General features: G+C 42.6%; 1 protein-coding gene across 1 annotated transcript in view; it reads right to left on the bottom strand.

Moving 5' to 3' along the window:
- Positions 1-4,166: 4,166 nt before the first annotated feature.
- The window catches only part of ifnlr1 (interferon lambda receptor 1), a 12,031-nt gene continuing 1,272 nt past the window's right edge, over positions 4,167-14,925 (bottom strand). The window contains exons 2-6 of the mRNA XM_048262083.1: positions 14,116-14,230; positions 9,547-9,722; positions 8,204-8,515; positions 7,569-7,696; positions 4,167-6,937 (exon numbers count right to left, since the gene is read on the bottom strand). Coding sequence (XP_048118040.1) covers positions 6,005-6,937; positions 7,569-7,696; positions 8,204-8,515; positions 9,547-9,722; positions 14,116-14,230 — 1,664 coding nt within the window. The 3' untranslated portion in view covers positions 4,167-6,004. The remainder of the gene's footprint in view (positions 6,938-7,568; positions 7,697-8,203; positions 8,516-9,546; positions 9,723-14,115; positions 14,231-14,925) is intronic.

Here is a 14,925-nt window from a genome sequence, read left to right as displayed (position 1 = left end):
TTTCTAGAAGGTTTCCTGATGTAGACCCATTATGTGATCGTTGTAAGTGCAATCCAGCATCACATACCCACATGTTCTGGTCTTGTACAAAGCTAGCTCAGTATTGGGCATCCATCTTTGACATAATTTCAGATTTCCTAAGACGACCAATTTCACCATGTCCTTTGGTTGGGTTATTTGGGGTGGTACCTGATCATTTGGGCACAATCAAACAGTGTTGCTTTCTTAACAATCCTGGTCAGGCGACTGTAAACCCCCAACATTTACACATTGGATCAAGGATGTTCTTTACTTCCTGAAACTTGAAAAAAAACCTACAATAAAACATGGGGACCTTTTCTAGACTATGTCAAGACACACACCACTCTCACCTTAGAATAAGTAGAGAATAAGTATACTTCACAGCATAAGGTTGCAACTAGTCATAATCACAACAGCTTTTAATAAGTGGTCACCCCCTCCCTTTTTTATTTATTTATTTATTTATTTATTTATTTATTTATTTATTTATTTTTTTTATTGGGTTTGTTGTTATTATTATTGTTTTGTCTCTATTTGTCTGTCTGTCAGACTGTTTCATTATACTTTACACTGTCTTTTTGTGTCTATTGTATTTTTTTGTTGTGGTGTTTGTTTTGTAATTGTAATTGCATGTCGATTACTACATTTAATGTTAAAAAATGTCTCAGATTTGTTCAAATTGTAATGTCCAAACTGAACAGAAATAAAAAGAATGTTAAAAAAAAAGAAATAACATACCAACAGTGCATCCAAAGGCATGAAATGTAACAGATGGCTTTAGATAATATGAGCAGAAATCAAATGTATGAAGCTTTTTTCACTGTTTTCATTCATGCTGACATCATCAATAAACAAATAACTCTTAAAGAGACAGGACACGTTTAACTACACTTACAGCACACTGATACATGTTGTCTCTGAACGTGTATTGACCCATTTAACCTCAATTTGGATTACACCTGCTTTTAAAGCAACACCAAAAAACTTTTCTTCTGTCACACGCACGCTATTTGTTTATCCAGCAACGGCTTTGCAAATAACGATGTCCATAGACAAGGTAGAATATGTTGCATGATTTTATGAAAGTACGATGTATTGTGACATCATGCAAGTCAAATTTGTAGTTTCTTATGTCTCATTCCATCGAACTACAAACCCGCTACCCGATCTGGCAAACTTATATAGTGCGGTTACAGCCGATAGAGGGCCGCTAAGCGAATGCAGAAGTGCCGTTCGCCCTGTTACGAGTTGATGAACCACGGAAACAATTGGAAACATTATTTTAAGGTACAAAAAACTCTTTTGTGTTGCTTTAAAAGGCGAAAGTTTTCCACCACAAAACAGACTTGCGCTGTTTTTATGGCGAAATACCTAATCAATCACTATTAACACTTCTCCCATGTGTTTGCACGATACGCCCATGCATCAGTAAGAAAGGTACAGATAGCCATTCACGCACTAGTTGCACGCAAAATGCGTTTTTGATCCACGTGTGATCAGTTTTGTACATACCATGCTATGTTTTATTATGCAAAAAGCGCCAATAACAGTTGTATTCGTAGTACATCTCGGCTATACAAATGTAAACAGTCTGAGTTTATAATGGATCTGGCGATGGCAATGACATCATTAAGTATGTTTTATCACAGCTGGTTAATGTTCAGGGAGTCAACTTTCACACTAGGCTTGTGGCTAACCTCGTACTCTCTGTAAGCCTCCATTTTCAGATGAGTGACATGAGAAAGGATCTTACATAAGCAATCACCTCCCAGCCATGAACCCTGGGACAGGTTAGACCTCCCAATCCGTGCTGGGAAAAGATCCAAAAGGGAATTTTTCGGAAAGCCGGCTGCTGGCGGTCTGAGGTGACATCAGACTTTGGAGAGTCGGAGCAGAGTAGAGTCAGAAACTGGAGCAAAGCAAAACCAAGCTGCCAGGGACACAAGCTGCTGATATGCTCTCATCATTAGGTGTACTAGGCAGAATGATGACATTTCTGCCAAAATGAAAGCCTTACAGGGGTTATAGGGCATGTGAGAGACATGAAAATTGATTGGTTCCCCTCATCTTCAAAGACCTCAAACTAGTTCTGATGGGGTTACAGCCTTGAACTAAACTTTTTGCTCCAAAGAATAACATCAAATGGCCCCTATCCATTTTGGCTGCATAATAATTTAATTAGAAATGCAGCAGGCAATGGTTCATCTACTTTACTGAGATGGTGAAAAAAAGACAATTTCAGTCATTTTCATCATATTGAATTCAATATGATCAGAATGCTTAGAATGACACTTATTTGAGGATCAGAAATTTGGGATTTGATATGATCAGAGCAAAGTGTTCACAGAAAGATAGATGCTAACATCTGACCTGACACTATTCTCCTGTTAGCAGAGTCTAAAGGTTCATGCACAAAGCAATGACTCATCTGTTAGCACAACGCAGCACTTCATGTCCCTTCCCTGGACATGAGCACACCTTAGACAATAAACAGGCCTACACCCATGATATTCAATGGAATCCAGCAGTGACATGGGTGACAGTTGCTATGGAAGCCGCAGTTAGTAAAACTCCGGAGTTAGTAAAACTCCGCCAAATTACACTTCCAAATGAGACAGGGAGCAGGGCTACCCGCAGGACTAGCCGCACAAGTTAGCCACAACCCCCTAAGACAGGCAGAGATCTGCTAAGAAGCAATTAGCTGCCTCCGATTACGGCACCCAGGCTAAGCGCCCTTTTTCTTTGTGTGGGGGTTTGCCCATCAGGAAATCGCGTCTGAGATTGTCCTCAAACGCCAGGCAGATATAAGAAGGACTAATGTCTTCACCCTAGAGACACACGGCACAATGAGCTGCAATTAAAATGCTTATTGGCGTTCCCTGGGAAAGGAAAGTGGGACATTGGTGTTCTCTGACCAGCACACACTCTCTCTTTCTGTGTGTGTGTGACTGAGATGCTGTCACTTGTTTGAACCAGCAGCCCTTCCCTGTTGTGGTAACCAAGCGACTGGTTCCTAGACTGTATATCGTCATGTTCTAACACCCAGTTTCGACAGTGTCATAAAGTATTTATAGACCTTTATAAGACCTTTGCCCTGTTTGTACAAGGTTAAAGCCAGATAATACAATAGAGGAACAAGGCAGACCTTATAAGACATATAATGTACATACATGCAGGATAGTTGGACGTGCGGACTAACAGAACAGACAGGTAAATATTCTGTAATATTTCAGAGAAAATGTGTTTTAAACTGTTAATTTATTTGTATTTAGTGTGAACATGGAATTACATACAACTACATGGTGAGGGAAATCACAATGGTTAATATTGCTGTCAGTATGACATACAAAAATAAATCTGTATTACATTTCAGAGTTCTGGTTTCATGATAATGTCATCACAAAATCTTTTCAGGCAGTCTTTTTCAGCAGACTGGATTGTACACCACCAATGGGCGAGAAATGTATCTGGTGAGAAATATCTTCATTACACCGGGATGGGAGATAAAAAATCTTCATTACACCGGGATGGGAGATATCCTCATTACGAGGGACAACATCACAGAGCAAACAGTTCTCAACAATCTCGTCCCATTTCATTTCCAGAAATAATACCATAAAACTAATCATAGTGATTGACATGAGCATAAAATGTCAAGAAAAAACACACACAGTCAACACAAGCAACAACAGCAATCACACACACGCACGCACACACACACACACACAGTACACACTAGATAAATGAAGCAAAAATGTGCTTAAATAAAGGGTAACACTTGACAGTATCGACATAAGAGTGACACGACACTGTCATGAACACATGGCACTGTCATGACACATGAACCCTAACCCTAATCTTAACCTCTAACCCTAACGCGTTATGACAAAAAACAAATGTCACTTAAAGCAACACCAAAGAGTTTTTTATACCTTAAAATAATGTTTCCACAAACTACAAATTTGACTTGCATCTGATGTCGCAATGCATCGTACAGTACTTTTATACGTCATGCAAAATATTCTACCTTGTCTGTGGACATCGTTATTTGCAAAGCCGGTGCTGGATAAACAAATAGCGTGCGTGCGACAGAGGGAAAGTTCTTTGGTGTTGCTTTAATTAATAAGAGAAGCGTTATGTCATAAAGGTTTATGACTTGTTTATGACACGTTCATGACAGTGTCATGTCACTCTAATGTCGATACTGTCAAGTAAAGTATAACCAAATAAAGTGTGATTCAGTATGATACAGTATTAGCAACTTCTCAATTTTGCAAGCAAATCAGCACAATCAGCACATTCAGCAAATCAGACAATAACTTCACAATAGTTTAAACAGATGGCCAAGTAAACATCAGGAACAAAATAAATTATCAAAAATAAGCTTTATCAATACCAAGTGGGTTTACAGGAAGAGCAGTATGCACTATTGACTGAAAAACAGTGCTTAGGAATGCTACACTAATGGGACCTCACTCAGTGCATCATTCAACTTCTTAAGTCGTTGCAGGGTGTGCTATATTTAGACAAATCAAGGATAAATAATGAGGATTACTTTCTTAATAACATTTATACACAAATGACTATACCATGGCATAAATCAGTGGTGGTGATGAAACACATGGGACAACATATGAAAGGGGTGTGTGTGGGGGGAAATCACTAGAAATCACTGGATGCAAATGCTACAGTTAGGCTGAGCTTCAGTCAAAGTGCTTAGAGAGGAGAATGGTAAGGAAAAATATAGACTACACTGTTATGTCTTGATGACAGGAGTTCTGTACCATTGAGTGATGATCAAAAGCTTGTCAAACATCTGTCTGTACACTGACACGTGGCCTGATTTTCTATAATATAGGCAACGCATCATTAGGTGTGCTCTTGTGAGGAGTTAGCAGTTCAAACATGCAGTGCTACTTCTGCAAGGATTTAACAGATTTAAACTGTACTGGAACAACTGAACTGTACTGGAACTGTACATGCAAAACACCATAATATCACATCATAAAAAAATAACTCACAATCTTTTTGTCTGTGTGGTTTTTAGATATTGCTTTCAAAACTTTTCACTCTGTACCAACCTTTCCAGATTTACATTTTCTCAAAAGTCCACATTTGAAGCAAAATGTCACTGTAAAATGTTCCCACACTCTCAGTTACATTGAAATAATTCATATCACCAATCATCAAGACATCAGACAGACCTCTAACCAGATTCCAACGTGGCAAAGCTGTGATTATGTTCAAGCAGTGGGACTGTGATTGTCCTACTAAAGCATATGTGGTAACCCTTCCTTACACAGTCCCCTAATTATCATACCTAGTTAAAACATGGTAAAACATAGTATATTATTGGGTAATTCTTAGAAACACTCTGTATTACCCATCAATTCCAGTATATCAGTAATTGTAGTTATAACAGCCCAAAATACTATAATTTACGATATATATAAACACTAGATAAATACTTATTAATTAGGGGACTGTTGTCCAGTACACTCTCTTAAAGGTCCGAGACTCTAATCAAATACGCTCTCTTGCCAGATTCATTACTCTTCACAGTTTTATAGATGTCCATTCTATGTGTGTACTCACAAGCACCTGTTCAGCCAAAGTCCTTGTTCTGTAAATGGGAAACAATGTGGCTTAGATCAAGCCGTGAATAATTCCAGCCAATTAACACATTGCATCAAAGGGAATGGAATGGAGGGGTGTAATCTAATTGGCTGTTGAGCTCATATTTCAACAACCTGCCGTAGGCTCTACCTTTGACTGTCCAGTCTTTGTCAGACATCATTTGAACCAACCACTCTCCACATGTGTTCAGTCTACTGCACAGGTGGCCCTTTCTCTCACTCTCCCACAAACATAAAAACGGAATGTCCACCCCCTCCGCATCCAAAGCATCTCGTTAGTCTCTGGGACTGGAACCTCCAATTACCTTCGTTATGCTTGGCATCTCGTTAGTGTCAGGGTCCTTGAATTACTCTGAGCTCTGAATCTGTAGCTTCCATCCTTTTAAATATAATTCTTTGTGGGCCTCCTCCTCCTCATCTCCCTGTTGTTCCCCCTCTGCAGGGTTGACCCAGGCACTCTGCAAACTCACCCCTGGCCCGTTGAAACTCTCAAGGACCACCGGAGGCACCCAGTTCTGTTTGTAGTTTGTCTGGGAGGTGCTGGCCAGGGGACCAAGGTAGAACTGCTCTTGGACGGGACGGTAGGGGGTGATCCCCTGTGGAGACGAGATCACCTCGTTTGAGATGTAGGTGTTCGTCGCGCACGCCTCTAACTCCTCCTCCTGGGACCCCCACACAGTGAGGCTGGAGAGGTGAGGAAGGTAAAGGGACTGCTCCCCGGGACCTCCCGTCTCAGGCTGGACTGACAACAGGGCCGTCTGCTCGGAGATCTCCTCCTGCGGGTCACAGTCTCCGATAGCCCGGGGAAGGTGGTGCAGGAAGGGCAGCTGGAGCGTACCATCGGAGGAGATTTGCAGCTTCAGAGGCCCCGATTGTGGACTTTGGGGGTCTCCCTCGCCGGCCTCACCCTTCTGATGCCCATGCAGGTGTGAGCCTGGTGCCAGGGGTCGGCCACTCACAGGGAAGCTTGTGGGTGAGCTCTCGTCCTCACTGCTGTTGTGCACGTCTGCTCGCACCACCACGCTGTAGGTGGGAGAGGACAGGGCACTGCCCTGGGAGTCCTCAGGCGGTGCCATCTGCTGGGTGTTGTACGTCTGGCAGTGCCAAGGCTGTGGGTGGGTGTCCTGTGGGGCGTAGCCTTCGTATTTGCTCGTGGATCCTATCTTTTTATCAGGCGTCACAACGACAACATTGGTGAATTCCTCTGGTTGTAGCTCAAGGTTGGAAATGTTAGTTTTCTCACTGGTAGCCAGAGGTGTAGGGGTGATGTCGACAAAATTCTGTTTCAAGGCAGAAATATAGAAATGAACATTAGTTAGATTTATTTATAGGAAATCTAAATGGGTAATCTCAATGGCCCTAAATAGCATCACTGCACATTTCTTTCATTTAATAATAAACACTGAATGAAGGACATCCAGAGAGCTATTTCATATTTACTGAAAGGATAGGAACTAACTTTCTGTGACGTGTGTTTAAGATGAACATGCAAACAAGCTTTCATCAAAGAAGAGGAATTCTAACTGTGGAAGCACTTGGCAAAATTACATCACTGTGCTCCAGTGGCAACCAAAGAATCTTTGATGGTATTGCTCTTCAACAGATTAAAAAACCTAATTTCTCTGTATGATTCAGACAACAACCCATCTTCAGTTGTCTGCGCCTCCAACAGTTTGAAAATCAAAATTGAAATGAAGCAAAGAGAAACCACCACATCAACAATATTTATGTTTGTACTTCTGTAATAGGATCCATTTGATTAATTGTTTTCATTTCCCCTAAGTGTACCCTGTTTTGAATTTGCATACTATAGCCAGGGCATTTTCCCCATTTCGACAGACAAGAAATGATGAGGGGCATTTTTCCAAGTTTGTCCTCCATTAAGGGGATTCCCCACACAGGCCTTCTCACCAGTGATTCAGGTGTGGCACCCTTCCTCCCTATTAGGAGACGCCAAACAAGCAGTGGGAGTGCAACAAGCAGGAGCAGCACTGTCCCAGCGGGCAGGAGGAACAGGAATGACGTTGGCTTCACAGGCTCTGTGGACAGATCAAATAACACAAATAGAATCCTCAGCCAGAATTCCTCAACAGAATTCCATAACAAACTCATTAACAGAAAGCTACACATCACTCTTTGTACTGTCTATGCCTTGAAGTGATCTGTCCTCTTCATACTACTGAGCAAGCCGGGACATGTTGTTGACAAGGGAAAATGTTGGCTGCCTTGCATGAATAGTAGAGCTCTGCCTCTTGGTGAAATACCAAGGAGCTGTTTCCTTGTTGGTTACCGTAAGACCGTAAGAGTTATTTCATATGAATGAGCTAACAGTAGGAAACCCTGGAATTCCCCAACTACAGCAGCTGACAGCAGCAACTGATAAGTCTGTACCTACATTTAGGTAACATTTATTTCACATATTGCCTATCTACTAGGACATTTCAAAGAGATTAAAACTTCATCTTCTTCCTGCTCTTTTGAACAAACTGAGGCTGATCAAGGAGATCATTTCCCACCCTAATGCCATTTGGTACATCACAACTTACCTGAAAAAGTCTTACAAAATGTGAAGGCCTTGCTCTGTGGTCGTCTCTTCAGGTCGTCGATGTTATAGGTCACAGAGCCGCAGTACTCTGTGTCTCTGTGCAGTTTGCTGATGACGAACAGTTCAGTTGTGTTTGTTTGTTCTTGAGTAATAGCTTCTCCTGATTTGTTGTGTGTGAGAATGAGTGTGTAAAATGGTGGTTTGGGCAAAATCTTCCTCAGGCTCTTGTTGTTTGGAAGCATTGGAAGTTCCACTCTCACAGTCATAACAGAAGCATTTAATGTCACAGCTACATCAGGTGCACCCAGCTCAGCTGTGAAAGACAGGATGGACAGACAGAAATTTAATAAACTAGATGTACCGCAGAGCGGTACAAAATATGACCGCCGCCCAGTCCAGCACATTTTTTCCACAAAAATAAATCACGCTGAAAGGCCTATATGATTCTAACTGTCTCACTAAATTGCATTATCCACACTCAATTCTCACTGGTATCTGCTAGACAACAAGTACCAAAACATGATTAGTTCATAGATTTCACATGTAAAACTCATTTTATACAACCCCACCCCCATCTTGCCTGTTCATAATTCTGAGAAATTCTTGAATTGTGTGCATGTGTGCGTGTACACGTTTATGTTTATGTGTGTGTGTGTGTGTGTGTGTGTGTGTGTGTGTGTGCGTGCTTGTGTGTTTGCCTGCGTATGTGTGTTAGTGCATGTGCATGCATGCGCATATATGTCTACTGTGTGAGTATGTGTCATAATGATATGATTACTGTGAATGTATGTGTGTGCGTGTGTATCTGTTTATGCACATGTGTGCACATGGAATGGGTTAACATGACCCCTGGAGGCAAACATACGGAAAAAATTGGTCATCCCAGGCCCTACGGTTCTCAAGATATTCACAGAAAACTGTGTTCGCCCTACCCTCCTTTTCGGGGTCCAGTACAGCCGGGGGCTACAGATCAAAACAAAAAACGATGGTTCCATGCTATCCATGTGGGGTTACTGGCCCACCAAGTTTCGTCTACCCCGGTCTTTCAGTGTCCCGGGAATCCTTGACGGAAATTTGGACATGCGAAAAAAAAAAAAAAAAAAAAAAAAAAAAAAAAAAAAAATCTGACTAAACCTATATGACCCCAGCTCTTGGCGGTCATAATGAAGATATACTAAACAATTTTGTGTTTAGCATTATGGACAGTAAAATAACTCTTAAAGACACTCTTAAAAACTCTTATCTTACAATTTGGCATTACTGTATACGTTGTTGTCATACATTGGATCACATTGTGTATAGCTTTGACTGCATGAAAAGTTGGGAGGATGAGGAAAGGCTTACATTTTATGAAGGGCCAGAATCGTTCTGTCTGTCCGATTACCTTGCCGCCAACCTTCACCTGTGCTATGTACTGGTCATCACGTGCGGACATTGGTGTCTCCCGGGAGAGATCGCAGGAAAGAGTTGTGATGTCCTGGCATTCATTCTTTGGTTTGAAAACTTGTCCGCTGCCATACCTTCAAATAGACATACATGAGTCCCTTCACAGAGGCTTCAAATTCAGGTTGCAGCAAGTGAAGTGAAGTACAAACTAGACAGCCAAATAACACAAACGAATACACCCACTGTGTGTTCATCTTCAAGTCAAATGTATTATCCCACAGAGGGGAATTAAGTTGCAGCCAGGTATTAAGAAACACACAACCAACGACACAACACACAAGACAGTAAAATAGCAATGGAGACAGCATTACAACACACATAGACAAGGAGCAGTACATAAGCAACAGTCTAAAAGTCCAGTGTACAAACTGACACTGACAGACCGACCCGGCTTGTTTTGCTCAGCAAGGTTAAGGTTGCCAAATCATACAATAACAGAGAAAGTCAGGACTGACTCAATAAAAGATTTATAAAACTGTCATCGTTTTTACACATACATTAAATGTGTTAATTTTTCTTAAAAAGTAGAGACGCTGTTGGACCTGCTTTATATATAGCCTCTGTATTAGTCTGGAAACATAATTTGTTATCAGCGCATTAATTAGTGAGATACTTGTGGTCTATAAATCTGTCCAGCAAAATCTATGGACAAATAAAAAAAACAATCCTGCACCTGACAAGCGTTTTAATGTGCTGCTGCATCACTCTCTTAGATGGGCTAAAAATAAGTCCCTGAGATTGCCTCAGAGGGAACCAAGAACCCTGAGACCTAGAAGGGAACATGCCAGCTGGGCCGGGCTCCTCGTTCCCTGTGAAGTGATGGTAATAAGAAATAAGCAATAAAAAAGTTTAGCCAGGTGAGAGCTCGGGGACGTCAGATGATGAATGCCGTGCGTTGGGCGTCTCACGGGGCTGCGGGACAGGTAATTAGCCAAGAGGGGGACAAAATGGCTGATTCATTTATTCTCTGTGAGTAGGAACCTCCCCTACCGCCCAGCCCCCCACAGCATGCCCCATAAGGAACGCTGAGGCAGCGGCCCCTTATTTATTCTCTCTGCTGCCGGGGCTGCGAGATTGTGCCCAGAGTGATCGGGAATGAAACATGGATCTGGCAGAGAGTGGTAATGGGCTTATAGAATATAAGTAGTCGTAGAATAAAAATGACAGTAGTTGTCTTTTTCTGATTGGTTGTTTTTTAAAAGAGAAATAAGAAGCATGCAAAAAAAAAAAAACAATAATAAATTAACTAAGCCAGGGTTGTCAGGCTCATATTGGTCAGTGGGCCGAATTTATAGGAATGAGACCTTGTGGGGCCATCATTGTCATGGTCATTATCATTTTTCTGCACTGGTATCAGTTTGGTGATTTACTCCTTTACTATACTCACTTCTGAGCAAACAAAGTTTATCATGTCCTGCTGTCATATACTGCTCTTACTTTCTTGAAATGCCCCACCTTCCATGTCAGTCTTTCTCTCTTTTACCAGCATAGACAGTATATGACAACATCAATATAGTAATTGTTGGTGCAACAAACTGCATTTTTCCTTTTCTGTTTCTTCCATCCTGAGGATGGGCTGTAGTGTTAGGTTTAATTAAGTTATCACATTGTAGAGATACTACTTAAAACACATAGTCGATGCAAAAATCCATTTTATTTAATTTCCCCTTCCTTCTCAAATCATGATTATTACACCTGCTGGCCGGCCGGATCTGGCCCCCCCAGGTCGTATGTTTGACACCCGTAAACTAAGCAAACAGGTAATAAACAAAACAAACAAATGAGTCAAACATAACCTGTAACCTTGGTTAACGATTTACTGTGTTTTGAAATGATGTTTATGCTCTTTTTGGGCTTTGCTTCCCTTTTCCATAATGTAATTTTGCACGCAGGTCTAAAACGCATGCAGTACGGTACAGTATATCTATAACATACACATAATGAAAAGGACAGTAGGGGAAAACGGTGCAATAGAGATCTGATTCACCTGTCAAAGACAGAGCCTTCCCTAAAGTTGCTTAACACAACTCAAGAACATGTCTTGGCATCAGCGCTGTGTGTTTGGTAGACAACGCAGTCCTGAACACAGCTGTGTAATCGGAGGACAATGCAAGAAGCACGAAGGTGATGAGGTCAAGAGGGTGGGATGAGAAAGGGAAGAGTGGAAAGAGAGAGAGGCGAGAGTCGAGAGAAGAGAAAGAGAGAGGTGGGGGGGGGCGTGTGCTCAGAAATGCCAGTTCCACATTAGAGCGGAATAAGCCACTGCTTTGAAGGCCAGAATGTCTCCCTCTGTGTCTGTGTGCCCTGAATGTCTCTTCCTCTGCACCCTTCCTCCCTCACCACCACCACCACCATAACCACCACCACTCTTCCTCCCTCACCACCACCACCACCATAACCACCACCACTCTTCCTCCCTCACCACCACCACCACCACCATAACCACCATCACCATTCCTCCCTCACCACCACCACCATAACTCTTCCTCCCTCCCTCACCACCACCACCATAACTCTTCCTCCCTCACCACCACCACCACCACCATAACCACCATCACCATTCCTCCCTCACCACCACCACCATAACTCTTCCTCCCTCCCTCACCACCACCACCATAACTCTTCCTCCCTCACCACCACCACCACCATAACCACCATCACCATTCCTCCCTCACCACCACCACCATAACTCTTCCTCCCTCCCTCACCACCACCACCATAACTCTTCCTCCCTCACCACCACCATCACCATTCCTCCCTCACCACCACCACCATAACTCTTCCTCCCTCACCACCACCACCACCATAACCACTTCCTCCCTCACACTCGACACATCTTCTGCTCAGACAATTTTGCTTGCTTTCTCTCTCTCTCTCTCTCTCTCTCTGTACTCGCTCCATCTCTCTCCGTCTCCATCTCTAGCCCCCTCCATCCTCATATCTCTCTCCATATCTTTCTGCCTGCTCTCTCTCCATCTCTCGATTTTTTTCTGTATTTATGTCCCCACCTGTGTATTCTGTGTCATTTTTTGTATTTCTACCTTATATCTGTCTCTGTCTCTTATCTTCCACCATTCTTCTTCCTCCTCCTCCTCCTGTGTTTCTCTCTCTCCTGATCAGACTAAAGCCCCAGCTCCCTGATATTCGGCTGGAGACAGGGCTCACTGATCACAGCTGTGACTAATACAGGCGAGATATGTGGGGACAGGGAAAGGACTTCAGTGGCATTTCACACATCACGCCTCTCCAGAGAGAGAGAGAGAGAGAGAGACACACAGACAGACAGACAGACAGACAGAGAGATAGAGAGATGTAGAGAATGTGATGTGAGAGTAGGAGAGAAAGGGAGGACGATAACGAGGGGTACAAACACAGAAGAAATCACAGAAAGAGGGATAGAGACAAAAGAGGATGACAAGAGGGAGGGGGAGAGAAAAGGAGCAGAATAGGTAGAGAGAGAAAGAGAGAGAGAAAGAGGAGAAAGGCTGCCACACTGGCTGAACACTCTCTGATAAAAAAGAAAAGAAAAAGGAAGAGAAGAGAAGAAAAGAAAAGGACACGACACTCCTCTGCTGTAGACGAGTGCTGCTGTTTTGTCAGTGATCCGGCAAGACTGTGGGGTTGTGCGAATAACTTCAAGGAACAGGGATCAAAGTCTTGGAACGATGTGGCCAGAATTCCTGATGAGGAACACTCCGAGAGTTCACACCACTTCCCAGAAAGAGCCAGGCGAGGACACAAAAAGTTTGCTTTTGGTGGAAAAAGACACCACACAAGTGTGAATCTATTATGCCAGGCTTATCCCAAACAATGCAGAACACAGACCCATTCACACAACTAATCAAAATAAACTTACTGAAACCTATGCAGTGAGATGTTGGAAGTTAAAAGGGGTTGAATATTGGCTTAGGAAGAATCAATTAGTTGCAGATCTGACTCATGGGGTGGCAGGAAAAGTTTAGTTTCAATTTTGCCAACATTTTGAGATACAGCATTTGGGCCTCGAGGAACTAGCCATCTGTTAAGAGGTAAATTACCAATATCCAAATAGCGCTGTTGAAAGTTGTCAGAGTTATTACAAGATCGCTAATTAAGATGGCTGTCAGACAGGACAGCACGGGACTGAGTGCAACTGCTGTCTACAGTCCGCCAACGTCTGTCAGCTGTTTGCGATTAATTACTGTCAAGGAACCTGCAGTACGCATGCTGAAGACCACCCACACACAAACATATACTTACCGTAATCACAAACACATACACTTTCTCTCTCTATCTAGCTTAAGCACCCTCACCCCCCTCAAACACACATGACAGAAAACAAACACACAGACACTCTCTCATTATGCAGTGCATACCTGTGTTTGAATCACACTCATGTTAACATGTGAGATTCCCATACCCCGTGCAGATCTCCTTATTTAAGTAGGAAATGTTTTACATTTTAACAAACATAGCATTGATACTCACAAAGTGTACTCCACGCTGTACAATTGGCTGTGGTTGTCTGGAGAGTACTTATCCCAGTGCAGCACATTATGGAAATTTTCGGATTGAAAGTACACCTTTACAGTGTTTGCGTGACCTACAGATAGAGGAGAGGAGGACGTCAGAAAATAAATTCTGTATGTGTTGCATTGGCCGACCTCTATCTCTAATTCCCTCTGCACTTTGTAAGTGTTATGTATGTTTTGGGGGCTTCACATTTGTTTGATAGGACAATAAAGAGAGACAGGAAGTGAGAGGAAGAGATGGGGTTGGGAGGTGGATCGGAAACATATCCGGGTCCCCATGGCTACTTTGACTAAATATGGTTGGGATGCTGCCACAACTATGCGTTGTGTTTTGTCTTTGTCAACACTGTTTTTCACATGGGTATGCCTGACATAAACACTGTTTTTCACATGGGTATGCCTGACATAAACACTGTTTTTCACATGGGTACTGTATGCCTGTTTAACATAAACAATTTCACAGTGCTTCCTCCTATGGCCATATCTATCAGCAGATAGACTGGGGGGTAAAAGCAAATGTGTCCTTGATCAGTAACAGTCAGCCTTGATCTCTGACGCCCTGCCATTTGTCTTCGCATTGCAGGTGACAGCGGCACCCGGCGCTAGTGCCATGCATTCTGGGTCCCCTGGGTAAAGTGTATTCCATTTATATCTCTCAGCTGCTGCATGTGTGTGTGTGTGTGTGTGTGTGTGTGTGTGTTGTGTGTGTGTGTGTGTGTTTTTGTGTGTGTGTATTGTGTGTAAATGAGTGTGTGTGTACATGAGT

Source organism: Alosa alosa, chromosome 13 (genome assembly GCF_017589495.1).
Source record: "Alosa alosa isolate M-15738 ecotype Scorff River chromosome 13, AALO_Geno_1.1, whole genome shotgun sequence".
NCBI lineage: Eukaryota > Metazoa > Chordata > Actinopteri > Clupeiformes > Clupeidae > Alosa > Alosa alosa.
This window is presented reverse-complemented; position numbering and strand designations above follow the sequence as displayed.